The sequence below is a fragment of the Syngnathus acus genome, chromosome 12, assembly GCF_901709675.1.
Source record: "Syngnathus acus chromosome 12, fSynAcu1.2, whole genome shotgun sequence".
NCBI lineage: Eukaryota > Metazoa > Chordata > Actinopteri > Syngnathiformes > Syngnathidae > Syngnathus > Syngnathus acus.
This window is the reverse complement of record NC_051097.1, coordinates 698,851-724,615: the sequence shown is the minus strand read 5'-3', so window position 1 is coordinate 724,615 and position 25,765 is coordinate 698,851. Positions and strand designations below refer to the sequence as shown.

The following is a 25,765-nucleotide window of genomic DNA, read 5'->3' as shown; positions in this document are numbered from 1 at the left end:
CGTGGGAGGAGTTGGGTGAGGCCATGGAGAATGACCTCCGGACAGCTTTGAGGAAATTCTGGTCCACCATCCGGCGTCTCAGGAGGGGGAAGCAGTGCACCATCAACAACGTTTACAGTGGAGATGGCGTGCTGCTGACCTCGACTCGGGACGTCGTGAGTCGGTGGGGAGAATACTTCGAAGACCTCCTCAATTCCGCTGACATGCCCTGGGCGTGCTGGAGCCCATCCCAGCGATCATTGGGCAGTAGGCGGGGGACACCCTGAACCGGTTCCCAGCCGATCGCAGGGCACAGAGACGAACAACCATCCGCACTCGCACTCACACTCACACCTAGGGGCAATTTGGAGTGCTCAATCGGCCTATCAAGCATGTTTTTGGGATGTGTGAGGAAACCGGAGTGCCCGGAGGAAACCCAAAAATTCACAACTACTGATTAATTTGATAAACGATTACTGGTCAGTAAATCGATTAATCGTTGCATGTTCAATATATAGATTAAATAATCCCAAATAATATTGATGCATTAAACAGATACCCTTGGGTCAAATTGAACATGAATTTAACTATTTTTACAATGTGATTACATGTGCTGTTAAATCAATGCAAATTCACGCAGGTACTGAATGTGCTAATTTGTGCCAAACTAATGCGTTTGACGTAACCATGGGGGTGAGCACACGGAAATGGACTTTTTTGCTTTCTTGCGTCACGTCACGACAGTCAATAAGTGTCAACAATTGTACAAAACAGCTCGCTTCCAACTCTAGGACCGACCCAAAATGGAGCATTCTTTGAGGATCACCCACAATCAATCACTGTTTGATGTGGTGAGGCGCCACGTTTGGAAAATACCAGAATCAAAGTCATGAGGAATCATTTACAATTAAGTCTGATTCACGAACATACTCACACGCACTTTTGTTCCGTGCGAGGAAAAATGCCGTGCGGTCATGTGTCATAAATCTGATGGCGATTTTACATATATACTTGACAGATTTGGAAAAAGTCTATGAATTTCTTACTGAATGGGACAATTTTCTTTACAAAATGGTTAAAATATTCTTAATGACAAACTAACCTTGTCACCCAAGGCTGCCAGGTCTCTCTCAAAGCCTTCATGCTTGCGCTGCAAAGCTTGAACACTCGCCAAATCGTGACCGTAGTTGTCTGTGTTGAGAGCCTGTTTTTTTTCCTCAATCCATTCTTTAGTTTCATCAGCATCTCTGTGGAAAAACCAATACAAGACATTACAAAGCATCTCATCAATAGTGTAACCGCTAAGATATTGATCTGTTCAATAAATGAAGACTTGTAGACTCATTTGTATCTAAGGTGCAAATTAAAAACAAACTAGAATTTGCAATTTCTGGAGAAATTGCGTGTGAAGGCGAAGAAGCTGAATAAATACTTGGGGAATGCTACAGAATGAATGATGTGAATTTCAAATGGGAACGATGTAAATGTGAAATGTTGAATGGGTTAGGGTTAGGGAAAATTTAGCGAAAATGGAACATTTTTGGAATGAAGAAAATATGCAAGAGCCCCTCGCGTGAATATTTGGAATATGTTGAAATTGGAATGGGGCGAATCGATTGAAGTATGTAGAAGTAGTAGCACGTAAAAAAAGTACAAGGAATAAAATAGAAGAATAAAGTTAATGGTGTAGAATAACAAGTGTGAAGGTGAAGGCCTAATAAAATAATAATAAAATAGTAATTCAATAATAATAATAGTCAATTTCGCACCCTACCCACATAAGAGGCAAACATACAAGTCATGCAGAGAGATTGATTAGTTAGGTCGTCCTCAGACGAGCTTCCATAGTAGAAGCTATACATTGCTAATAATGACTGTGCGGCGCAGCTCCTCACAGCATCCCCAATCCAACCCTTAATGCGGAGTGTCAAGCAGGGAGGCATCGGGTTCCATTTTAGAGTCTTTTGGTATGACTCGGCCGGGGATCGAACCCACGACCTCCCAGTCTCAGGGCGGACACTCGTACCACAAGGCCACTGAGCTGGTAAATGGAGATTGATGGGTAAATAGAAAAGAATGATGATAAATAAAATGCTAATAATTTAGAGAATAATTTGAAGTACTTTTTCCCAGATCCACTTTTATACTGGTTAGAATAATATACCGGTAGTAAATAGCAAAGGTCAAAGTCTATGTTCATCATCGTGTCTAAATAGGAAATTATACTCTTTAATCAACAAATTCATATGCAATATCTCGATCAAAATCACAGTTCTCACCTGTGGAATCGCTGCACTTCATGGGCACTACCCAACACGTTGCTCCTTTCTTCAGCCAACTGCTGTAGTGATTTCCACTGGTTATTCAATTCCTGTAATTTCAAATGAATAAAATTATGAACCACTTACAAATCCTTCCTGGCAAATTGGTGCATCAGATGCAGGATTTAGCCGTATCAGGTGGGAGAGAATAACATTTTCTTCAAAACCTTTAGACTTGAAGAATTAAGCAGTAACATTAAGAGCAATGGTTCTTAACCTGGGGTCGATCGAACCATAGGGGTTCGGTGAGTCGGTCTCAGGGTTCAGCAGAGCCTCCACTGCGAAGGTCCGAACACACGTGATTTATTCTGTAAATTGTTCACGACACATATCTGAACTGGTCTTGCAAAGGCAACAGCAGAAATCACACAGATTTGCAGGTATGTAATTTGTTTTGAGTTCATGCATTGTGTTGGTTATATTCTTTGAACAAGGTGATGTTCATGCATGGCTCATTTAGTGCACCAGTAATAAACATTGATGTCTTGAATTTGCAAAAAATATTTTTTTCACTAAAGAGGGGTTCGGTGAATGCGCATATGAAACCGGTGGAGTTCGGTATCTCCAATAAGGTTAAGAACCATTGATTTTTAACTGCTATTTTTCTGAATAATACTCACTTGAGATGGAACATATTTCTATTTAACCTATTAGAAGGAGAGGTAGAGGGATAAATGTTTGCACGAGGGTGAATCACTCTGGGCAGTAAAATAGGGATGAAAATCAATGAGAATTCCATATCCCAGATAGTTATCACAGTTAACAGCAGCATAATCATAATAATGATCAAAATAAAAAATATACGCTCTAAAACCACAGCATGAGTCAATGAACATAAATAAGTAGATAGCTATCTTGCGAGATAGAGTCAGAGAGGGAGGGAGAGAGGAATATATATATATATAGATATCGCGGTTGGTTTATTGCAGTTTCACTACATCGCGGATTTTTTTTCCAAATTAAAAAAAAATTAAAATTCAAAATAAAACTTCTAATTTGGGGAATTATGGCACGAAAGTTGCCCACACGCCAGCAGAAGGCAGGGAGTGCCCACACAATTTGCAGTGTGTACACTTGTACCTATTAAGATAAAAATTGTTATAATAATAAAAGACTTCTAAAAACATATTTACTTGTACCTTGTATAAAAAAATTATAATAATAAATGCTGTTCTAAAAACATATTTACAGTATGTGTTAAGAATTCTCCATGTTATGTTATTCAGTAGTGCTTTGATTTGAGGTAGGGTGCTTTATTTTGAAGGCCGTTTCCAGGCGATACCACTTCTTGTTTCACGTTCGTGTATATACATGTTACAGTGATACAGCAGACATTGACGATGTAAGTGGGTCTCCTAAAAAGAGAAATGAACGATCACATATGTCTAACCTTTAGGACAGGGGTCGGCTACCCGCGGCTCCAGAGCCGCATGCGGCTCTTTAGCACACCCCTAGCGGCTCCCTGGAGGTCTTGCAAAAATGCGTGAAAATGGAAAAAGATGTTGTTTTTTGTTTTGTTTTGTTTTTTTAAATATGGTTTTTAGATGGTAATCATGACACAAACATTCTTATGCTGTAGAAAATGTATGTAGTTGTAAATATATTAAAACTACTGAATTTCAGAATGGCGCAAAATTGCGTCATAGTAAGCGAGACAGCACAGGCGAGTTGTAAACAAACAGGTGTGTGAGTGACGGGCCATGGATACAAAAGGCAAAAAGAGAAAGATTGCTGATGAGAACAGAGGATTTAAGAAAGACCGGAGTGAGCCATTTGCTTTCATTGCCAATGCCGAAGGATTGCCTGCATGTTTGATTTGCAATGAGAAGTTGTCAAATCACAAGAAGAGCAAATTGGAGCGACATTTTCAGCTAAAGGATGCTAAATTTGCTGCCGATCACCCAGTTGGAACTGAGAGGAAAGGTGCAATTTGAGGAACTAAAAAACTGTTTCAAGAAGTGGATTGCATCTCCAAACTCTACTACTGCTGCAAGTTTTGTTGCAGCCCAGGAGATAATAAAGCGCGGAAAACCATTCACCAATGGCGAGTACATGAAGGATTCCGTCGTTAAAATATCAGAGTGCCTATTTTCGGACTTCAAAAACCAAACCGAGATCATTCGGAAATTAAAGACATGCCTCTCTCCGCAAAAACAGTGAAGGAAATGGTCATTTGAATGGCAAACAATATCACCGATCAGCAAATCAAGGACATCAATTCAGCTCCAGCTTTCTCAATTGCCTGTGATGAGTCGTGTGACGTGACCGATATCGAAAAGGCAGGTCTGCTATGCAGGTACGTGAACTCTAATGGGCCGCAAGAAGAAATTTATTCCACTAAAAGACCAAATACGGGGGGAAGGACATCTGCGAGGCTGTGCTACAGTGTTTAAATGACAGAGATACACACTGGCCACCTGATTTCAGTCACTACAGACGGCACATCGAGTATGAGAGGGTCGCAAAAGTTTGTTACTTTACGACAGAAAGCATTGGATCGGAATTTGCTTGCATTCCATTGCATATTGCACCAAGAGGCGCTGTGTACGTAAACATTGCCACCGGAGTGTATGGAGGTAATGAACCTTGTCATCCATATTGTGAACAAAATAATTGCAAAAGCATTAAACCACCGGCAGCTCCGTGAATTGCTAGATGAAGTTGACAGCAAATATGTCGATCTCCTGCTGCACAACAAAGTCCGCTAGCTATCCAGGGGCGATGTTTTGCGTCGCTTTGTTGCTTTGTATTTTTAGCCCACTTAATTATTTTAATAGTAGGTATACAGCTGATGTATTGACAGTCTATGTTGCCTTATAAAAAGCTTTTAGATTTTGCGGCTCCAGACAGGTATATTTTGGGGGGGCTCTTTGAACATTTTGTGTTGCCGACCCCGGCTTTAGGTCAATGTAGAATTGCTCCAAATGTTGGTTTACATTCCTTTAGAGGTCCGTTTTCGCGTTAGCACGATCGCGAATTAGCAACTTTCCGCTAATTCGTTAGCCTGCCCAGTACTTCTTGTTAACATGTTACACGCACACACGTATATTTATATTTTCAATATTTATACAAATTATTCTGTATGTTATTTATACTTTTAATGTATTATTTTCATGTTTGAAACAATTATTTAATGTTCTAATAAACTGCACTTAAATGGTTTGATGAGCGGGTGACCCTATTTCGCGGATTTCACTTATTGCGGGTGGTTTTTGGAACCAATTATCCGCGGTAAACGAGGGATTACTGTCGGCTCGGTGACACACTGGGTAGCACGTCCGCCTCACAGTTAGGAGGGTGTGGGTTCGATTCCACCTCCGGACCTCCCTGCGTGGAGTTTGCATGTTCTCCCCGTGTCCGCGTGGGTTTTCTCCGGGCACTCCGGTTTCCTCCCACATCCCAAAAACATGATTTGTAGGCCGATTGAGCACTCCAAATTGTCCCGAGGTGTGAGTGCGAGTGCGAATGGTTGTCTCTGTGTGCCCTGCGATTGGCTGGCAACCAGATCAGGGTTGAACAATTTTGCAGTCAGGCAAGTTCCATATCGCTTGTGATGAATCTGCAGTCACGAAACACAAGATTGCGCACAACGTTTTACCCTAACGAGCGCAACTGGAGACGGGGAGCAAGATAACATGGGAGCAAGTTAACCTGTAACACCGCTCGTTTCTGAGAAACAAGCTCAGTGTTCCCACTAATTCAACGTAATGGTGAGTTTTATTTTTATGTGGTTTATACTTGTTTTCATGCCAGTCGTATCATTTTATTTCATCGTATTTATATATTTATTCTAAAGGTATTATTTATTTATTTATATAAATGTATTATTTATTTATATAAAGGCTGGTCCGCGAAAATATTTGACATGTAACCGGTCCGTGGCGCAAAAAAGGTTGGGGACCACCGATGTGGAGTATGTACCTCCGCCACCATTGATAAATAAATACTATCGTTTGTGCAAAGGAAACAGCATTAGGACCCTCTAAAATGGCATAGACAAAGAGACATGCTTACGAGGCACAATTAGAGCTTTCTGGAAAGCCAGGATCATTGCAGAAGAGCAACGTGACAACGACAAGACAATGATGAGAGGGAACTTGGCATGTTTAATGGTGAACTTGCCCAACTGTTTAATTTGGACACAGAAGATGAGGACTGACGGATTTGCGTAAGAATATCGATTCACAATAATGAGAGTACAGTAGAGTACATGGTTAAACAGTAGAATAAAGTACAACCGAACTCACTGTCTTGCTTCCGTGACGTTTTTTTGATTACCGTAAGTCATGGCATGCATGCGCCCTATAATGCTGTGCGCACTATGTGTGGATTAAATACAAAATAGAACCGGCAATTGAGTTGGCGCCTTTTAACCCGAAGCGCCTTATGGTGCGGAAAATACGGTATATAGACACACACATTTCATTATTTTTTTTCAAGATCTTCAAGGGTTGAAAATAATAATATTAAGCCATTCTAATATAATGGCTAAAATTCCAGACGTGTTGTGGCTAAAACTTGAAATAATTACCGTATTTTTCGGACTAAAAGTCATATATAAGTCGCACCGGAATATAAATTGCGTTTTGGGGGAAATTAATTCGACAAAATCCAACACCAATAACAGACATGAACGACAGGCTACACGATACGGTATGCTAACGTGACAAACACAAACGAAGAGCTGAGAACAGGCCTGACGTAACATTAACAGTTATCCAAATAATTATAACATAAATAACACCTTTATCAAACCATCTGTGTCACCCCAAATCACTAAATCCATCGATCGTCCTTTATGTAAACAATGCCGCGTGTGCGCCGCGCCACCGGACTCGTCGTCAGTTGCAGTTCAAATTATTCCACAGGCCCATATAACGATATATAAATTATATATCAAATGTTGGAATAATTTAAGTGAAGCCTTGGCCTGCCAGACCTGGAGGCCTTGTCTTTACATTTCATGACTTTCCTTTAATCTAGGTTTTTCCTCTTTAGTGACAGGGATGTCTTTTGATCCCTGTCAGCCATATGTCTCCTTCCTGTCCTTTTGTTATGTGTGTGTTTTTGTTCCTGTAAGAGGCCTTCACCAACAATGAGCAGAGCTTATTTGCATAGGTGAAGTGTTCTTATTTGGTTCAAAGAACTTCATTCCTTTTATCTTACTGTAGGTTTGGTTCATAGATTGTTGTTGGTCAGAACAGTTTTTCTTTGTTTCAAGTGTTATATACAGTTTGAAGTAGTTGCATACAAGTTATCCCATATTTACTCAATGTTTGTTTAAGTGTTTAGGACAGGACAAGTCACTCATTATTATTGTGTGTTAATTTACCAAGTAGATAAAGTTAGCAAAGGTTTAGTTGCATTGTTCCACAGGAACCACAGGAAAGCGGCAAGTCAAGTTATCTGATCCCACTCGAGGACGAGTCAGTCAACCATGAAGGACAGCTGGTGAGGAAGGAGGACAAAGTCTGCGGGGGTCACGGGCCGACAATGAAGTGCTAATTCACACCACACTACATTCCTTAGCTAATAAGCGTTGCTACAGACACTATCTCCCCTCCCTTTAGTGTAGCAACGCCTCTGTAACCAGGGCAACCAAAACATTAAATAGAGGAGCACGTGAAGTGAGAACTCAGAATTGATGTTGATTGTAACTGAGTTTTCTCTCTCTATCGTTCTCCTCGCGAGTAAACCTGTTCCGGTTCTTTTCTCCTCTTCCTTCCAGCGTATGGTTTAATGTCTGATGGTATTTAGACCTAACATCAAATAACTATTATATATATAAACAACAATATTATCAAACCATGTGTGTCACTGCAAATCATTAAATCCATCGATCGTCCTTTATGGAATCAACGCCGCGTGTGCGCCGCGCCGCTGACGTCGCACTCATCAGTTGCAGTTCAAATTATTCCACAGGCCCATATAACGATATATAAAGTATATATCAAATTCCTATTATATAAACAACAATATTATCAAACCATCTGTGTCACTCCAAATAATTAAATCCATCAATCAAAATCTTCGTCCTTTATGTAAACAGCGCCGCGTGTGCGCTGCGCCGCTGACGTCGGACTTGTCGTCAGTTGCAGTTGAAATTATTCCACAGGCCCATATAATTATAAACAACAATTTTATCAAACAATCTCTGTCACTCCAAGTCAATAAATCCCGTGATCAAATCCTTTGTCCTTTATGTAAACAACACCGCGTGTGCGCCGCGCCGCTGACGTCAGTTGCAGTTTAAATTACAGTAATTCCTTGCTACATCGCGGTTTTTTGAATTTTGAAAATTTGTGAATAATTTCACATACAAGTCGCTCCTGAGTATAAGTCGCCCCCCCCACCCAAACTATGAAAAAAAACGCGACTTATAGCCCGAAAAATACGGTATGAAGTTGAACAAGGCCTGAGGATTTAGACAACATGGTGGGAAGGCGTAATGTTATCAAGGAAGAAATTCTTACCTTGATTGTATTAAAGTTAGCCGTTGTTTGAACAGCCAAGCGTATGTTCTATGGAAAAAACAATGCATTGCAGAAACAGAAAAGAGGCAATTAGAGGACATTGTTAGGGAAACCATACCACATTTACTCAAATTATTTTTTATAAACTGGGCTCAGATATTTTGTGTAAACTACATAGCTTTCTTGTCAGTTTTCCTCTATAGTTTTGATAAATTTTCAAGTGACAACTTTTTGGCACTATCATGCTGATGGCATTCACTAAGGACCATGGTATATTGAAATCTTGGATATTAAAGCAAGTGTCCAACAACAGCAGTGAATCTTGGGTCATTATAAAATTGGGTTGTGATTAAAACAGGACATTTTAGAAAATGCAATAGGCTTGTATAAACTCTCTGCTGGGTCTGCCCATACATCTAGTGTGAAATTAGACAATCAAGTAAATCTTATTTCTGCATTCCCTGCTACTGTTACATGACAGTGGTGCCAATTCACATAACCACAAACCATTTCAAGCTACTCCTTCCAGGATTTGGTAGCTAGGGTTTTTCCGCCCTTTTTTAGGACAATGTGGTAACGTTTTCTATTTCCCTTACTAGTTTCATTGTGCTCGGCCACGGCTCTCGGCTGAGAGCTGAGACGTGTCCTTTTTATTATCTGATGTTTCTGGATGTAGCAGATCATGTGACATCCTCTGTCGCCTTGTGGTCTTTGCAAAAAGTGTGTGATAGTGTAGTTATAGTTATTTCGTTCCTGTTGAGTGTGTCAATGCTCTGTTTTCTGATTTATATTGCCTTTTTGATCCATTTTTTGTTTGTATGGTCTTCTGATCAATGATGCTTGAGTTGTCCCAATACATGATGTGACGTTCCCTTTTGCAGTGGTAAATTATTAACTATAACTAACAAGGACACGTCTCAGCTGAGAAACTGTGGGGAAGGTGGAAGCGTTTGCAGCAACTAGTAAGGCAAATAAAAATCGTTACCACATTGTCTCAAAACGGGGAAAAATAAAATTAAGCCATTTTTCTTGTCTCATCATGGTCTCAGACAGGACGGATTCTGAATTTTTGCTCAACACTGGTCGAGACCAAGCCAGTACAACTGTGATCAGTGAGAAATGTTATTTGTAGAAAGCCTTTGTCATGTTTTACAGTTTGAGGAGTCACAAAAAGCAATGTCAAAATCAATGCTCTGCTGGACAAGATTTTTTTTTTTTTTTTTTAAAGGTGTTTTTTCCACCTTTTCATCAGACCCCAGTGTTTTTGGTTGGCTGACAATGAAGCACTCTGCTTTGAAAAATGTCTAATTAATTAGTTAAGTGCTGCCTCCACTGTGGATATTTACCTTCCATGGAGATGCAGTTTTTGAATCAGCTTCATCCTATATTAAAGCATAAGACATGGGTGTGTTAGAAAAACGTTTTACTGTTGCAGTCATTGGTTCTTAAATATCAAGCAAAATACAGAATTCAAGTGTTAATTTGCTTACAACTTTGCCGGACATTGCACCAAATGTTTCTTGTTGCTGCAAATGAAAAACATGCTCTAAATATTAAAAGACACTGAGGAGCAAAGTTGATCCAACATCAGAGAGGGAGCTGCAATTTACCTGAACTTGAACCACAGGTATTTCCTCAGTCATTAGGCCTTCAGATTCTAGCTCAGAGGCCACCCTATTGATGTCCCTCAGACGTGACTCATTGGCCTTAAGGTCCTGGAAAGACACAAAACAAAAAAGCCTGAATTGTAAAAGATATGGACTATAATCTCCTTTATGATGGGTCATTTTAGGTCTTTTTTTTTTTTTTTTCAATGCCCACGAAAAATCAACTTTCAAGCCACGGAATATAAATTTACCCTGCACAGAATCAGGAATGTTCTCTGCAGAATCAACACTTTTTCTCTGCAGATTCCTGGAGGACTAACATACTGCTAGACAACATGCGCTACGCTGGTATACCGAAATCAGTAATCTGCAATCAAATCAAAAGCTCCTTCCTCAAAATTGTTGACGGTTTAACGTTAAACTTAAAAAATGTGAACTTGCTTAGTAAAACAATTTTTATTAAGTACAGTGGAGCCTCGGTTTTCGAACATCCCGGTTCTCGAACAAATCGGTATTCAATCAAAAATTTCGGGATTTTTTTGCGTCGGATGTCGGAAGAAATTTCGGTTGTTGAACCTCCCGAGACGACCCGCATGCAAACTGACTCCGTTCGTTATTACATTCTCGTTACTCTGAGAATTGCATCAACTCTAATCATGCCTCCAAAGGAAGCAAGTGGGAGCAGTAAAGCCATCCTAAAACACAAAGACGCTCTTAAAGCAATGCGACAGTGAGCGCCCGACGTGCTGCGGTTGTGCGATCGGACCAAATTAAGCTCCCTGCGCACTGAGGTCCACTTAAATTTTGGAAGGTACATAAGGACATTAAAAATATTTTCTAAATTTCAGCGACGGCTCTGTCACAATAATGCGACCAGCGCGGTGTAGTTGCGCGGTCGGCGACGTGCTACGGTTGCGCGTTCGGCGGTGGGCTGCACTTGCGCGATTGGACAAAAATGCGCAAATGAAAAAATGCTTAAAAAAGGCGGGTTTTTTGCTTGGAACGGATTAAATTTGTTTCCATTATTTGTAATGGGAAAACATGATGCGGGATTCGAACGATTCACTTCTCGAACAGCCTTCTGGAATGGATTGTGGTCGAAAATCGAGGCTCCACTGTACTTTAGTATTCAGGGATGAGAACGGCAAATGAAAAAAAACACTGAAAAGTAGCCGGGGTCTGGGGGCCGCATGCCCCACTAGGGGGGCCTATGCCCCCCCCACTTGCCCCAGGGGGCCAGGGGCCGCAGGCCCCCCCAATGGGGGCCGCAGTGGGCCGGGGGCCACAGGCCCCCATTGGGGGTCACAGGGCCCACAAGCCCCCTTTGGGGGCCGCAGGGGGCCAGGGGCAACGCCCCGGAGGGGGCTAAGGGGGAAAAGCTCCCTGGAAACTCCTGGATTTTGGCAGTATGGCAACCCCAAAACCATTGATTTCAACAGTTTTGTTAAAAAAATATTCCTGCTTGGTGGGCTACCAAGGTGAATATAATACAGTCAAGCCTCGGTTTTTGACCACAATCCGTTCCAGAAGGCGGTTCGAGAAGCGAATCGGTTGAATTCCGAATCTATTTTTCCCATTACAAATAATGGAAAAATTTTAATCTGTTCCAAGTGTTTAAGCATTTTTTCATTTGCGCATTTTTGTCCGTGTGTGCAGCGCACCGTCGAATGCGCAACCGTAGCGCGTCGCCAACCGCGTAACTGCACCGCACTGGTTGCATTATTGTGACAGAGCCGTCGCTGAAATTTAGAAAATATTTTTAAACTCCTGATGTACTTTCCAAAATTGAAGTGGACCTAAGTGCGCAGGGAGCTTAATTTTGTCCGATCACGCGATTGCAGCGCACCGCCGAACGCGCAAACGCAGCGCGTCGCCGACCGGGCAACTGCACCGCGTTGATCGCATTATTGTGACAGAGCTGTCGCTGAAATTTAGAAAATAAAGTCCTGATGTACTTTCCAAAATCTAAGCGGACCTCAGTGCGCAGGGAGCTTAATTTAGTCCGGTCGCGCAACCACAGCGCGCCGGGCGCTCATTGTCGCGCTGCTTTAAGAGCGTCTTTGTGTTCCGTGTTGTAAGATGATGCTGCTCTCGAGCCATGCCCATCTGAAGCAATTCCTGATCCCGTTCGACTTGTCTATTTCCCTGGCACGATCCTCGTCTTTTTTCTCTAAAACGTTCGCCATGCTGGCTAAAACTTTTGCTAATTAGGCAAATGAGTAGGCAAATGATGTGACGAAAGTAGCGCCAAAATGCTGCCGAAAATAAGGCGGCTGTTGTCGCAATACTGCTGCCAGCCGCCCCCCCCATATAAAAAAATATTCTCAACAGATCTACACGATTCACGAAAATGATACTCCCGACGGAAAAAAACACGGAAATCCGCGGATCAGCGGAAGATCATCCCTGAGTATTTTAATTTACTTTCTGTGTTGATCTGTTATGAACAGTAAAGTAACAATACCTTCTGGAAATCATCAAACTTCTTCTGTAGGACCTCCACCTGCTCCAGGTCTGAGCCCACCTCTTCATTTGTAAGTGCACTCTCCTTCTCATTGATCCACTGCTGAAGTTCATTTGCTTCCCGAAACAGCATAAACTTCTTGCAGCTTTTCTCCAACATGTTCTTGCGTTTCTCCCCAAGATCTAATAGTGTTCCATATCTGCAGGAAAGAAAGGATTAGAAGAACCTTTCTGTAAAAATTGTTTTTAACATTTTAAAATTACTATAAAATATTTCACTTGAAAATAACATGCTGGGTGAGCATAAAAATGAAGAACTATAAACAAATGAACTGAAAACACAATTAATCAATTAATTAATTGTCACCAGCTCAGTGACCTTGTGGTATGAGTGTCCGCCCTGAGACTGGGAGGTCGTGGGTCGATCCCCGGCCGAGTCATACCAAAAGACTATAAAATGGAACCCGATGCCTCCCTGCTTGACACTCAGCATTAAGGGTTGGATTGGGGATGCTGTGAGGAGCTGCGCCCCACAGTCATTATTAATGCGCAATGTATAGCTTCTACGATGGAAGCTTGTCTGAGGACGACCGAGAGAGAATTGTAAATTGAGAGGATAAAAAATGTGTTCCTTGAAACTAATAAATGCGTTTGTCATTCATAATCACATTCACGCGTGAAAAAATATTTAATTGGACTTTTTGATAGTTGGTCGGTACAGCAATATTATTACAATGGTAATAATACATTAATTTGTAATGCACTTTGAAGTGTACCTCTGGAGGTCTCACTTTGAGAACTTTGTTGGGGAAAGGGAGCAATGATGTAAAGTTTGGTCAATCTGGTGCACCCAGTTTTGTGTTTATCCTTGTATTTCCCAAAATAATCCGCCTCGATACCGTTTAATGCACAGTACCATGTTGGAATCAGTAGCGTCTGTCCACCATTGTACTGCATTGTTTATTCTGCTATTGAGTTATTTACTTAACTGCTATTATTCGGTTATTCTGCAAAATGCGTTGGCCATGTGTGGCGATGCATTGTTCTCATTCAAACCAACAGTTGTTTGAGTGGACAAAAGATAATAGGGCACATTAATGGACCCTTTTTGTCCTCGCGAAGAGCGGCTTTCACGCCGATGTCAACAAATGCTTTGTTTTTTTAACAAGCTTTTTGGAGATCTGCTTTCTCAACTGTTATTTCAAAAGTGATTATAATCACTTCTGAAATACGTGTAGTGTTACTGCTACTAAGTGGCAAATAAAATGAACATGTTCTCATTGGTACATTCAAGATTATCTGTTATGGTAGGGGCTTCGTCAGTTTGGAGGCTATTTAAATGGTTGTGTGAGGATTTATAACATGGCTGGTAAAATATGTTGTAGATAACAATAAGAGCATTTTCCATGTCTGAAACGCCTTCCATGTCTGTAATGATGTATTACTACGACTACTGTATTTTCTGGACTATAGCCGCTACTTTTTAAACAAGCTTTGAACCCTGCGTCTTATCTATGGATTTTTTTTCACGATTTTGTTAATATTGTATGATTTGTGAATATTCTCTTGTATATGGAAATTAAACATTAAAACACCTGCGGCTTATAGTCCAGTGCGTTTTATAGATGAACAAAACAGGGTTTTCCCCTGATTCTAGCTGGTGCGGTTTATAGTCCAGAATTTACGGTAAAAGGTGCAGATTAGATTTGGCTAAAATAGAATTGAAGAGTCAAAAAATTAAAATTCTTCTAAAACTAGACTGTCATCAGTTTTTGTCAAGTTATACTGGGTTTACACGTACAGATTTTTACAAAAATCTCAGACTTAAAACTGAGTTTTAATTGATAAAACAATCGACAGAATAATCTATTCTAAAAATATTCCAAAGTGTCAGCACTAACTTCGACCAGAATAACCTATTCTAAAAATAGCCCTAATCTTTACCAGGTTGATGTAGAGGACGGGCAGGAAGGAAAATTCAAATATTTCTGGTTGTCTGGATAAGATTCAAAACCATTTGCAGAAAGAAGTCTGCAGTAATGTATACAGTGGAGCCTCGGTTTTCGACCACAATCCGTTCCAGAAGGCTGTTCGACAAGTGAATCGTTCGAATTCCGAGTCATGTTTTCCTATTACAAATAATGGAAAAAAAAAATTTAATTTGCGCATTTCTGTCCGATCGCGCAACTGCAGCGCACTGCCGAACGTCCAACCGTAGCGCGTCGCCGACCGCGCAACTGCACCGCGCTGGTCGCATTATTGTGACAGAGCCGTCGCTGAAATTAGAAAATATTTTGAAAGTCCTGATGTACTTTCCAAAATTTAAGTGGACATCAGTGCGCAGGGAGCTTAATTTTGTCCGATCGCGCAACCGTAGCGCACCGCCGACCGCGCAACTGCACCGCGCTGGTCGCATTATTGTGACAGAGCGGTCGCTAAAATTTAGAAAATATATTTAAAGTCCTTATGGACTTTCCAAAATTTAAGTGGACCTCAGTGCTTATGGAGCTTAATTTGGTCCGATTGCGCAACCGCAGCGCGCCGGGCGCTCAGTGTCGCATTGCTTTTGGAGCGTCTTTGTGTTTTAGGATGTCTTTACTGCTCCCACTTGCTTCCTTTGGAGGCATGATTAGAGTTGATGCAATCCTCAGAGTAACGGGAACGTAATAACGAACGGAGTCAGTTGGCATGCGGGTCCTCTCGGCTCATCTCGCGAGGTTAGACAACCGAATTTCGTCCGACATCCGAAGCAAAAAAATCTCGAATTTTTTGTTCGAATACCGATTTGTTCGAGAACCGGGACGTTCGAAAACCGAGGCTCCACTGTACTTTCCTTAGTAACCAAACTGAGGGAAATAAAATGTATGGCACAAGACCAACAACAACCAAATAATGATTACAGAATGGGCTGCAGAAGTCTTAGAGATGGGCAATTCACTTAGTTTACTGTAAATCCAATTTACAATTTGCTGTTTACTGCAATACAATTCAAGAATATCTAAGCTAAGATACTCAGGTAGGGCTGGGACATTCATCAAATTAGTAATATATGTACAGCATGTAGGCCTGGGACACCCCAGTCATGAACCTCACCGCACGTCACTGGTGCACACACAAACAAAGTGGTGTGCACAATTGAGTCAATACATTCCCTCGTTTGATTGGGCGTGGCATATCGGATATCGATTTATAATTTTGCAGGCTCAGGAAATCCTGCTTCCTTCTAATGTAGCGAGGACAACACAAACACAAGTTGTTGCATTGTTGCGTGGTCTTGTTCTTTGCCTTCCTCTTTGTTCCTCATTTATCTCTATTTTGCAACACCAACCTGTGCAATAATACCCAACCCAGATTCTACAGTTGATCAGCATGCAATGTGAGATTAACAGCAGTAATTTGTCTACTGATTATATTAATACATTTTTAAAATAATACATTTTCAAATCATTAAATGTCTGGCTTTTTAAAACGTTTTGGGCAACAAACGGTGTAAATGAAGTGCTATACAAGTGTTTTGCAATTACAATTTAGTAAAGTTTTTCCTCATATTCTGGGAAATATGTACAAGGCCAGTTCCCCCGCCCGCCCCGAATGCAAATTTACACCCATTTGGGCTCAACAACACCTCGCTGATTCAAGTCACGGTGGTCCATTGAGCAACACGACTAACAATTTAACCAGTTGTTGTGCTGGTCATTAATTTAAGCTCACTGCCAAAAAAAAAATTGGTTGAATGCCCATCTCTAACAGGTATGATAAAAATGTAACACTGAACACAGAGGGTGTGACCATTCAATTCGTTCCTACTCACAGCTCTTCAACCTGTTTCATGCGTATAGACACGCTGCAGGCTTCTTTGGTGATTAGTCTGAGCAATACCAGTACAAAGATTATGTTGTTAGAGACAGAAAAGGACATCAGGTGTGACAAAGTACTAAAACGGAAAAGGCATCAATATGTTACTATATTTGGTCTTACTGATTCTCAATTTGTTCTTGGCGAAGTCCAATGCTTCCATGTTCATCCAGGTTTTCTCGAGAAGAGGACTGATTGGGATCCAGCTTCTTCACATAGGCAGCTGGAACAAATCCCTGGCGGTCATTCACCTCTACTTTCCACCAGTCCTATGGGACAAAAAATAAATACATGTATTTATTAAACCCTGACAAGCTTGAGTCGCAAGGGTTTACATCGTATTTCAAATGATAATGCAAAATATATTTTACTCTGATTTGCCTAAATAATCAATACAAACGTCATCATCATTTTCAAGTCATCAACAATGATGGTATAAGTTCAAGGTTACTGAACAGACCTCCCAATTACATCCGTTTTTTTCCTACCATATTTTCCGCACCATGAGGGCCTTTGGGTTAAGGTGCAGACTTAATTTCGGGGGCTATTCTGTATTTGATCCACACATGGGGTGCACCGCATTATAGGGCGCATGCATGTCATGACTTACAGTAAAAAACAAAACAAAATAAATTGAGTTCAGTTGTACGAGTTCAGTTTTACTTTATTTTACTATTTAACCATGTACTGTACTCACATTATTGTTAATCGATAGTCATACGCCAGGTGTGTCCAAAGTCCGGCCCGCGGGCCAAATCCGGCCCCCGGTCAGATTTCATACAGCCCGCAGCTTCGGTCTATGTATATCATAATGTATTATTTATGGCCCGCCTGCACTGTTAAACTGAATAAAAAAAATCATAAAACTTGAAACTATAATTCCTCCTTTTGCCAAAAGGTGGCAGCACCACTTTAATAATATCAGTCTGTATCTGTGCTGCGAACCCCTTTCCGCTCATTTCTGCCATGGCGGCTGCAAAGAAAATGAGGAAAGTTGACATTGAGGGCCGTCGCCTACGAGAGAGATGTGAATTACAATACTTCACTGAAAATCAAGGAAATTGTGTTTGTCTAATTTGTAAAGAGACGGTTGCCTTGTTTAAGGATTTCAACCTAAAGAGACACTATTAGACTAAACAACCCATACGACAAGCTAACAGGGAGTGACCGCGCTGATAAAGTGAAGCAGCTCCAAGCTGAACTGGCATCACGACAGCGATTCTTCACGCGGGGCTGTGACTCAAAATTAAATCAAAAGTAAATATTACTTATTACGAAGTGGCCAGTTAATACTGTTGATGTTATGAACCTGTAGACGTGACAAAATATTACTTTCTGAAAGATATTGTAAATGACAAGAGCAAAATTCACTTGTTTTAAGTTTTAATAATAACAGACAACTTTGCATTACTTATAACTCCTGTTTAAAATGTTCATGAGGCAAAATAATTTTAAAAATTTTTGTTCAATCTTATCTGACTCTTCAGAGATGAATGAAAGGTAGAATTTGTGTTTTTAGAGTTGTTCACATCTGCCTGAGTGGCTTATATTTGGATAGTTTGTCATTTGACAAATAAAGACAATTGTGACAATGAAATTTGTTTTATAACTGTGTATTTGCATGAAATTCTTGTAGTTAAAAAATGTCCGAAAAAACTATTGCCGCCTGGGCCCCTTCACTTTATCAAATCTGGCCCTCCTTGCAAAAGGTTTGGACACCCCTGTCATACAAAGTCAAAGTCTGCTTTATTGTCAATTTCTTCACGTCAAGACATACAAAGAGATCGAAATTGCGTTCCCTACTATCCCACGGTGACAAGACATATTACACATTCAAGTAAACAATACAAAAAGTAAAAATAAGAAGATTCAAGAATTTTTATTCGCCATGTTTGGGCATGCCAAACAAGGAATTTGACTTCGGTACATCACAGCCTCTGTTCAACATTTAGGTGACTAACAACACTCGGGACGTTTGAAAAATGACAAATATTCTCAGGCATCCCCTGATCTTAAACATACAAGAAGGCACATACAATGAATAAATAAGAGCAACTTGGTGGAAATGGTGCAATTGTGCATACAGCAGACAGTCGGTATAATAGCACAAAAGTACAGGAGGAGTAGTGCAAGTGGAGTAGTGCGAGGCAGCCATCGTGGCCCAAAAGGCCAGGACGTCATGTAGCCGAGGGTGGAGGGGGGAGAGAGTTCAGGATCCTAACAGCCTGGAGTATGAAGCTGTTGGTGAGTCTGGTGGTACGGGAGCGCAGGCTTCTGTACCTCTTCCCAGAGGGCAGTAGATCAAACAAAGTGCGAGCGGGGTGACTCACATCACTCACAATCGTGGTCGCCTTGCGGGTGAGATGGGAGGTGTAAATGTCCTTCAGGGAGGGGAGTGAAGCACCAATAATCCTTCCAGCTGTGTTCACTATGCGCTGCAGGGCCTTCCTGTTGTATTCAGTGCAGCTTCCACCCCACACAGCGACACAGCTGGAGAGGACGCTCTCAATGGTGCCTCGGTAGAATGTGGTCATGATGGCTGGTGGAGCACTTGCTCGCCTGAGTTTCCGCAGGAAGTACAGGCGGCGCTGAGCTTTCTTCGCCAGTGATGCAGTGTTGGTGGTCCAGGAGACATCTTCACTGATGTGCACCCCAAGGAATCTGGTGCTGCTCACTCTCTCCACCACGGCACCGTCAATGGTCAGTGGCAGGTGTTGGGTGTGACCCTTTCGGACGTCAACAACAATCTCCTTGGTCTTGCTGACGTTCAGCAGGAGGTTGTTGTCCCTGCACCACGTGGTCAGAGGGTCGACCTCCAACCTGTATTGAGTCTCGTCACCCTTGATGATGAGACCCACCAGAGTCGTGTCGTCAGCAAATTTCACTATGCGGTTGTTGCTGTAAGTTGCAGTGCAGTCATGCGTCAGCAGGGTGAAAAGCAGCGGACTGAGCACGCAGCCTTAGGGGGAACCCGTGCTCAGCGTGATGCTGCTTGAGATATTGTCGCCAACATGTACTAAATGAGGCCTCTGACAGAGGAAGTCCAGTAGTCAGTTGCAGAGGTAGGTACTGAGTCCCAGTTTGTCGAGTTTGCTGATGAGTCGTTGTGGTACAATGGTGTTGAAAGCAGAACTGAAGTCCACAAACAGCAATCTCACATACGAGTCCCTTTTTTCTAGGTGGGTGAGGGCTGAGTGGAGGGCAGAGCAGATTGCATCCTCAGAGGACCGTTTGGCTCGGTATACAAACTGGAAGGGGTCAAGGTTGGGGGGGAGAATGGATCTGATGTGTGTCATGACAAGCCGCTCAAAGCACTTCATGATGATGGGTGTCGGTGCCACGGGACGGTAGTCATTGAAGCAGGATGGGGCAGTTTTCTTCGGCACAGGTATGATGGTGGCAGCCTTGAAACATGATGGGACGATGGCTTGCTGCAGGAAGTGTTAAAGATGTCTGTGAAGTCACCCTTAAGCTCCTCAGCGCAGTCCTTCAGCGCTCGACCTGGGATGTTGTCTGGGCCTGCTGCCTTACGGGTGTTGATAGCAGCAAGTGTCCTCCTCACGCTATACGCAAATACATCCAGGTCCTCATATTCTGCATACGAATTAAACAGTTGGGCAAGTTCGCCATTAAACATGCCAAGTTTCCTCTCGTCATTGTCTCATTTTTTGCTCTTCTGTAATGATCCCGGTTTTCCAGAAACCTCTAATTGTGCCTTGTCCACACAAAAGTCAAAGTCAAAGTCAAAGTCAGCTTTATTGTCAATCTCTTCATATGTCAAGACACACAAAGAAACCAGAAGAATGGAAGGCACGGCCGGGCGAGCCGGGTTGGCCGCCAGCCTGGCCCGGACGCCCCCACGCTTGCCCCTCTTCAGCCTCCTCGCACCTTATTAAAAGGCACACTTTCGGTTTTTGAGAAAATTAAAGGCTTTCAAGTGTGCCTTACGGTGCGGAAAGTACGGTACATAAAAACTGACACACAAGTTTCAAAACATTTGATTATCATAAAGAACAAAAAAAAAAAAAAAATAGTCTTTTGTTGAACTAGAAGCATAAATGGGTAATATTTACTGAAATCAAAACCTATTTCAATCAAAAACATTTAAAATCACTGCCTCCCACACACAACCTCGATAGTGACTGTGGTTCATTAGAGTAATGTTTGAGGTCGAATGTAATGTTACTCTACATACTGAATATTGCACTGAAACGTGATCTGACAAAGACAATTGAGAATTCAAACAAAATTCCCAAATCTGTCATTACAATTGCAATTCAATCTTTTCCTAAAATTGTTTAGCCCCACTTCGCACACATATCGGGCCTGACAAAAAAAAACCTCTCATCTTAGAGATTTATTGTCGTGATTTAAAAAGATAATAAACTCCAATTTCAATGTGACAGTACCGGAATGTACCAGTACCACAACATGACCAGGGCTATATAGCCTCTGCAGCATTAGTTTTTAGCCAATTGTTATTCTGTCATTCTAGTTAATACATCTTATATTTACCTTATTGGTGCTGTTTAGAAGGGTGAGAATATCACCTTTCTTCATGGTTACTTCACGTGGGCTCTTCTCCTGGTAATCATATAGGGCCAGGACAAGTTCCTTTCCAGTCTCATCATCAGTCGGTGCCACTTGCTGCTGCTCATTCAAATGTCACAAAACACATTTGGACTGAATATAAAACAAAATATCAAAGTCATCCATAATGATACTTCCTAACCAACGCTACTTCAGGACACGCATACATCACTGCACTTGTGCAGACTAGCGTTACTGTATTTTTACCCTGCAAGACGTTGCCTGTTCATTTAGTGCTTTGATGCTACTTCCGTAAGCACTCAAGTCAGACATCAGGGCCTCGTGTTTTTTTAGAAGAGCCTGTAAAGACAGTTTAAAAATTAAGAATAAATAAAGAACCACTAAAGTGAACAACATAATCACGACGATCCTACCCCCACCCAACTGCATTTACAGACCTCAGCGGAGTCTTCATCTTTGCCATAGTCTGTACTTCCCACAATGGGTTCTTTCTCCCACATCCAAGACTCTGCTTCATTGGCATCAGCAAAGTATTGTTGGGCCTGTAGAGAGTCCTCAAGATCCTGTCTTCTCTGAGAGGCTTTACCCTTCAGAATGTCCCAGCGTCCATGCAGCTCAGAGAGTTTAACTTTCACTTCTTCACCTGCAAAGTGTCCTAAGTACCAACATGAATATAGATGAAGAGGACTGTAAATCACACAATCTACAATACTTAACAAAACCGGAACATGAGTACCTTCTTCCACCATGGCCTCTCCTTTCAAGGTAACCGCTTTTATACGAGGCTCATGACCAGTGATCTCGGCCTGGAGAGCCTGGTGTTTCTTCAGTAGGTTCTGGACACCAATTAAATCTTTGCCTGGGGAAAAAAACCTCAATCAGACCTTGATTATACTTTTGTGACGTCTGTAAGTGCTACAGAAACTGAGTTTCCCGTATTGAAGATGCCACTAATGTATAGTGGGTTGGAAAAGTGCAACAGTGAATTTCTGCACAAAACAAAGGCACGTGTGTTCCACCTGTTGGCATGAAAAGAAATAGCACTAACATCCATCACTGTTTTTGTAAACGCGAGGGCCCAACATTGGCACTTACTTTGGGGGATTTAGCCAGCCACCAATTGTGGAAGTTCTCCCACTCACAAGATGAGAGATGCCTGTAATTTTCATCATAGGTGCACTTCAAGTATGAGAGCCAGAATGGGGGAAAGAATCCAGGAAATCACATTGTAGGATTTTTAATAAATTAATTGGTAAATTCCTCTGTAAAATAAGTATTTGGTCACCTACAAACAAGCAAGATTTCTGGTGCTCACAGACTTGTAACATCTCCTTTTAGAGCAGGGGTCTCAAACTCCAGTCCTCGGGGGCCGCATTCCTACATGTTTTCCAAGTTTCCCTCGTTAAACACACCTGATTCAAATGATCAGTTCATCCTCACGTTCTGCAGGAGCCTGATAATTTAATCAGGTGTGTTTAACGAGGGAAACTTGGAAAACATGTCGGAATGCGGCCCCCGAGGACTGGAGTTTGAGACCCCTGTTTTAGAGGCTCCTCTGTCCTCCACTTGTTACCGGTATTAGTGGCACATGTTTGAACTCGTTGTCAGTATAAAAGACACGTGTCCAAAACCTCAGTCACACTCCAAACTCCACAATGGTCAAGACCAAAGAGCTGTCAAAAGACACCAGAAACAAAATTGTCGACCTGCACCGAGTTGGGAAGACTGAATCCGCAATAGGTAAGCAGCTTGGAGTGAAGAAATCAACTGTGGGAGCAATTGTTAGAAAATGGAAGCCATACAAGACTACTGATTATCTCCCTCGATCTGGGGCGCCACGCAAGATCTCACCCCGTAGGGTCAAAATCATCACATGGGCCATGTATCGTGAGATTTTGAGTGGAAACCTCCCATCAGCAAAGGCATTGAAGATTAAACGTGGCTGGGTCTTTCAGCATGACAATGATCCCAAGCACATCGCCCGAGCAACAAAGGAGAGGCTTCGTAAGAAGCATTTCAAGGTCTTGGAGTGGCCTAGCCAGTCTCCAGATCTCAACCCCATAGAAAATCTTTGGAGGGAGTTGAAAGTACGTGTTGCCCAGCGACAGCCCCAAAACATCACTGCTCTAGAGGAGACCTGCATGGAGGAATGGGCCAAAATACCAGCAACAGAGTGTGAAAACCTTGTGAAGACTTACAGAAAACGTTTGACCGCTGTCACCTATGATGAGAATTACAGCCATCTCATCTTTTAAGTGGGAGAACTTGCACAGTTGGTGGCTGACTAAATACGTTTTTGCCCCACTGTATATGATTGAACTGTATTAAATGATGTCAGTGCTACAATTCCCCCCTGAAAAAAAGACTTAGAAGAGACTTAATGGTATTTTGGAACAAAAGGGCAGTACACTCACTGACACCCACTTTTTGGGTGGAGTCTGCTTGATTTAACAATCAGCCTGAATATGTCAGGAAAGGAAGAGATCACAATTTCCCCATTGGAAAGACTATGGCTTTAATTGAACTTTTTTGGTCCAAAATTTGTATTCCATGCATCCCTAATGTAAAGTCAGTAGGGTTTTTATCAAAATCCCTATTGCAACTGCCATTTTGCTTATTTTGAGTGATAAAATGCAATAGCTGAGTAGTTTTACCTCGGTTTGAAGAGGCAGCAATGGGCTCTTTCTCACGTATCCAAGTCTCCTCATCTTCAACATCTCTAAAAAGTTGTTGGAGACGAAGAGAATCTGCCAATTTCTGTTTGCGTGCAGCCATTGGCTCACGGAGGGATTGGTAACGAATGCCTACAGCATCCTGTTTCTTCTGAATGTTGTCAGCATCAAAGTGTCCAGCCTCTTGAAACTGTCGAGCCTGGATTATTATTCCATCAATTCGATCCTGAAAAATTAGTCTGTATGAATGCTTACTGTTAAACAACATAAGACGTAGCATGAAATACCCATATGACAGTTATCTAGTGATTACTACAAACCTGGTGTGCAGTGACATCCGCCTCTAAAAGTGCATGTTTCTTCTGTAGGTTCTGAACACTGGTAAGGTCTTTCCCATAGTCCTCTGAGGTCAAGTGACCCTCAACCTCATACAGCCACAGCTCAATGTCCTCTACATTCCTGTTAAACTGCTGTTGTTGGTTGGCCTCGCGAAGCTTGATACCTAAGACACGAAAAATGTATCATTGATACAATACTAGTTTATTGGTTGTTGCACTTCTTAGCACTGAGAGGTTTTCAGGTGACACCTTTCAGCTCGGTGGCTTCCAGCAGTTTCTTCCACTGAGAGCTGACCTCTTCCATACGACAGGCTACCTCAGAGGATGCGTAATGTTTCCCATCAAGCAATGCTTGGCCAGACTTTTGCAAAGCATCAATGCGGCTCTGGTTAGCTGATAGCTCTGCTTCAAAAGCCTGGTGTTTCTGCACCTTGCCTTGTAGGTTTGAGGGATCCTGTCAGACAAAACCATGGCGACAGATGACAGTAGACAGTTGAAACCACAAGTTTTCAAACACCAGACAAAAACGCATTTCTTCACTCAGATATGAAATCAGACTAAAGTTTTCAAAATTATTTCTATTTGCGGTCTTTTCATTCTATCACCACCACATTTTATTCAAGCAGATTTTTTTTTAATGAAACTTGCTCAAATTGTGTATAGCAGCGGTGGCCAACCCGCGGTTCGCGAGCCGCATGCGGCTCTTTGGCTAGTTTCATGCGGCTCTTTTACGTTCATATCAACATTTGTTTATTTTTCGTGCGTATTTGCTTCGCTTGAGTTCAATATGGTATTTTGGTCAAACGCGCATGCGCGTGAGGTGGGTTTTGCTGGCTTTTTAATGAATGGCGACTGTGACTACGGGGGCCCATTAGGTCCAGAAAAGCTGACAAGACGCTTGCCAAAATGGCAAGGAAAAAATGCACAGCTAAACGAATATATGACGATGAACACAGGACGTTTTTAACAGAGTTAAAGTTGTTTTTTGTTGAACGCTATGGCAAGCCATTCTGCCTGATATGTCGGACGTCATTGGCGCATTTAAAAGCTTCAAATGGTCAGCGCCACTTCAGCTCACTTCATGCCAATATCGATAAGGACTTTGCAAAAGGGACTGAATTTCGCAAGCACAAGTTTGGAGACTTTGAAAAGTCAGGCAGAAAAATAGGTACAGTTTTTCAAAACAATTACGAAGCACTCAGAGACTGTCACACTTGCATTGTTTCAACTGGCTTGGAACATTGCACGGGCTAAAAAGCCATACAATGAAGTGGAGTTCGTTAAAATATGCCTCAGTGACGTTATTGAAATCTTGTCTCCTGAAAACGACGAACTCAAACGAATGGTCTGTCCCGCCACACATAGTAAGTGAAAAAACTTATTATGTTTTTGTTTGTGGAATTTGTTGAACTGAGAGTTTGTCTGTGTGAGACAATGCACACAATGTTCATTGTTGAAAATGTGGTCTTTGGTCTGTGGTTTTAGTACTGTAGTCAATTTGTCATT

The 25,765-nt window shown here is 41.8% G+C and overlaps 1 protein-coding gene and 1 long non-coding RNA gene across 10 annotated transcripts in view; one reads left to right on the top strand and one right to left on the bottom strand.

The window, feature by feature from the left end:
* LOC119131444 overlaps positions 1-4,814 on the top strand; it is a 546,859-nt gene extending 542,045 nt beyond the window's left edge. Inside the window, exon 3 of the long non-coding RNA XR_005099656.1 lies at positions 4,463-4,814. This is a non-coding gene — a long non-coding RNA (uncharacterized LOC119131444). The remainder of the gene's footprint in view (positions 1-4,462) is intronic.
* Positions 1-25,765, bottom strand: part of sptan1 (spectrin alpha, non-erythrocytic 1) — a 106,172-nt gene that overhangs the window by 36,865 nt on the left and 43,542 nt on the right. For 3 of the 9 annotated variants that reach the window (XM_037265766.1, XM_037265768.1, XM_037265770.1), the window contains exons 14-29: positions 24,509-24,713; positions 24,242-24,423; positions 23,904-24,147; positions 21,986-22,108; positions 21,687-21,904; positions 21,496-21,588; positions 21,214-21,348; positions 16,822-16,967; positions 16,655-16,711; positions 12,845-13,043; positions 10,384-10,488; positions 10,264-10,299; positions 10,120-10,155; positions 8,774-8,821; positions 2,259-2,350; positions 1,082-1,226 (exon numbers count right to left, since the gene is read on the bottom strand). In XM_037265766.1, coding sequence (XP_037121661.1) covers positions 1,082-1,226; positions 2,259-2,350; positions 8,774-8,821; positions 10,120-10,155; positions 10,264-10,299; positions 10,384-10,488; positions 12,845-13,043; positions 16,655-16,711; positions 16,822-16,967; positions 21,214-21,348; positions 21,496-21,588; positions 21,687-21,904; positions 21,986-22,108; positions 23,904-24,147; positions 24,242-24,423; positions 24,509-24,713 — 2,064 coding nt within the window. The remainder of the gene's footprint in view (positions 1-1,081; positions 1,227-2,258; positions 2,351-8,773; positions 8,822-10,119; positions 10,156-10,263; positions 10,300-10,383; positions 10,489-12,844; positions 13,044-16,654; positions 16,712-16,821; positions 16,968-21,213; positions 21,349-21,495; positions 21,589-21,686; positions 21,905-21,985; positions 22,109-23,903; positions 24,148-24,241; positions 24,424-24,508; positions 24,714-25,765) is intronic. The other 6 variants (XM_037265767.1, XM_037265769.1, XM_037265771.1 and 3 more) reach the window with 3 other exon arrangements.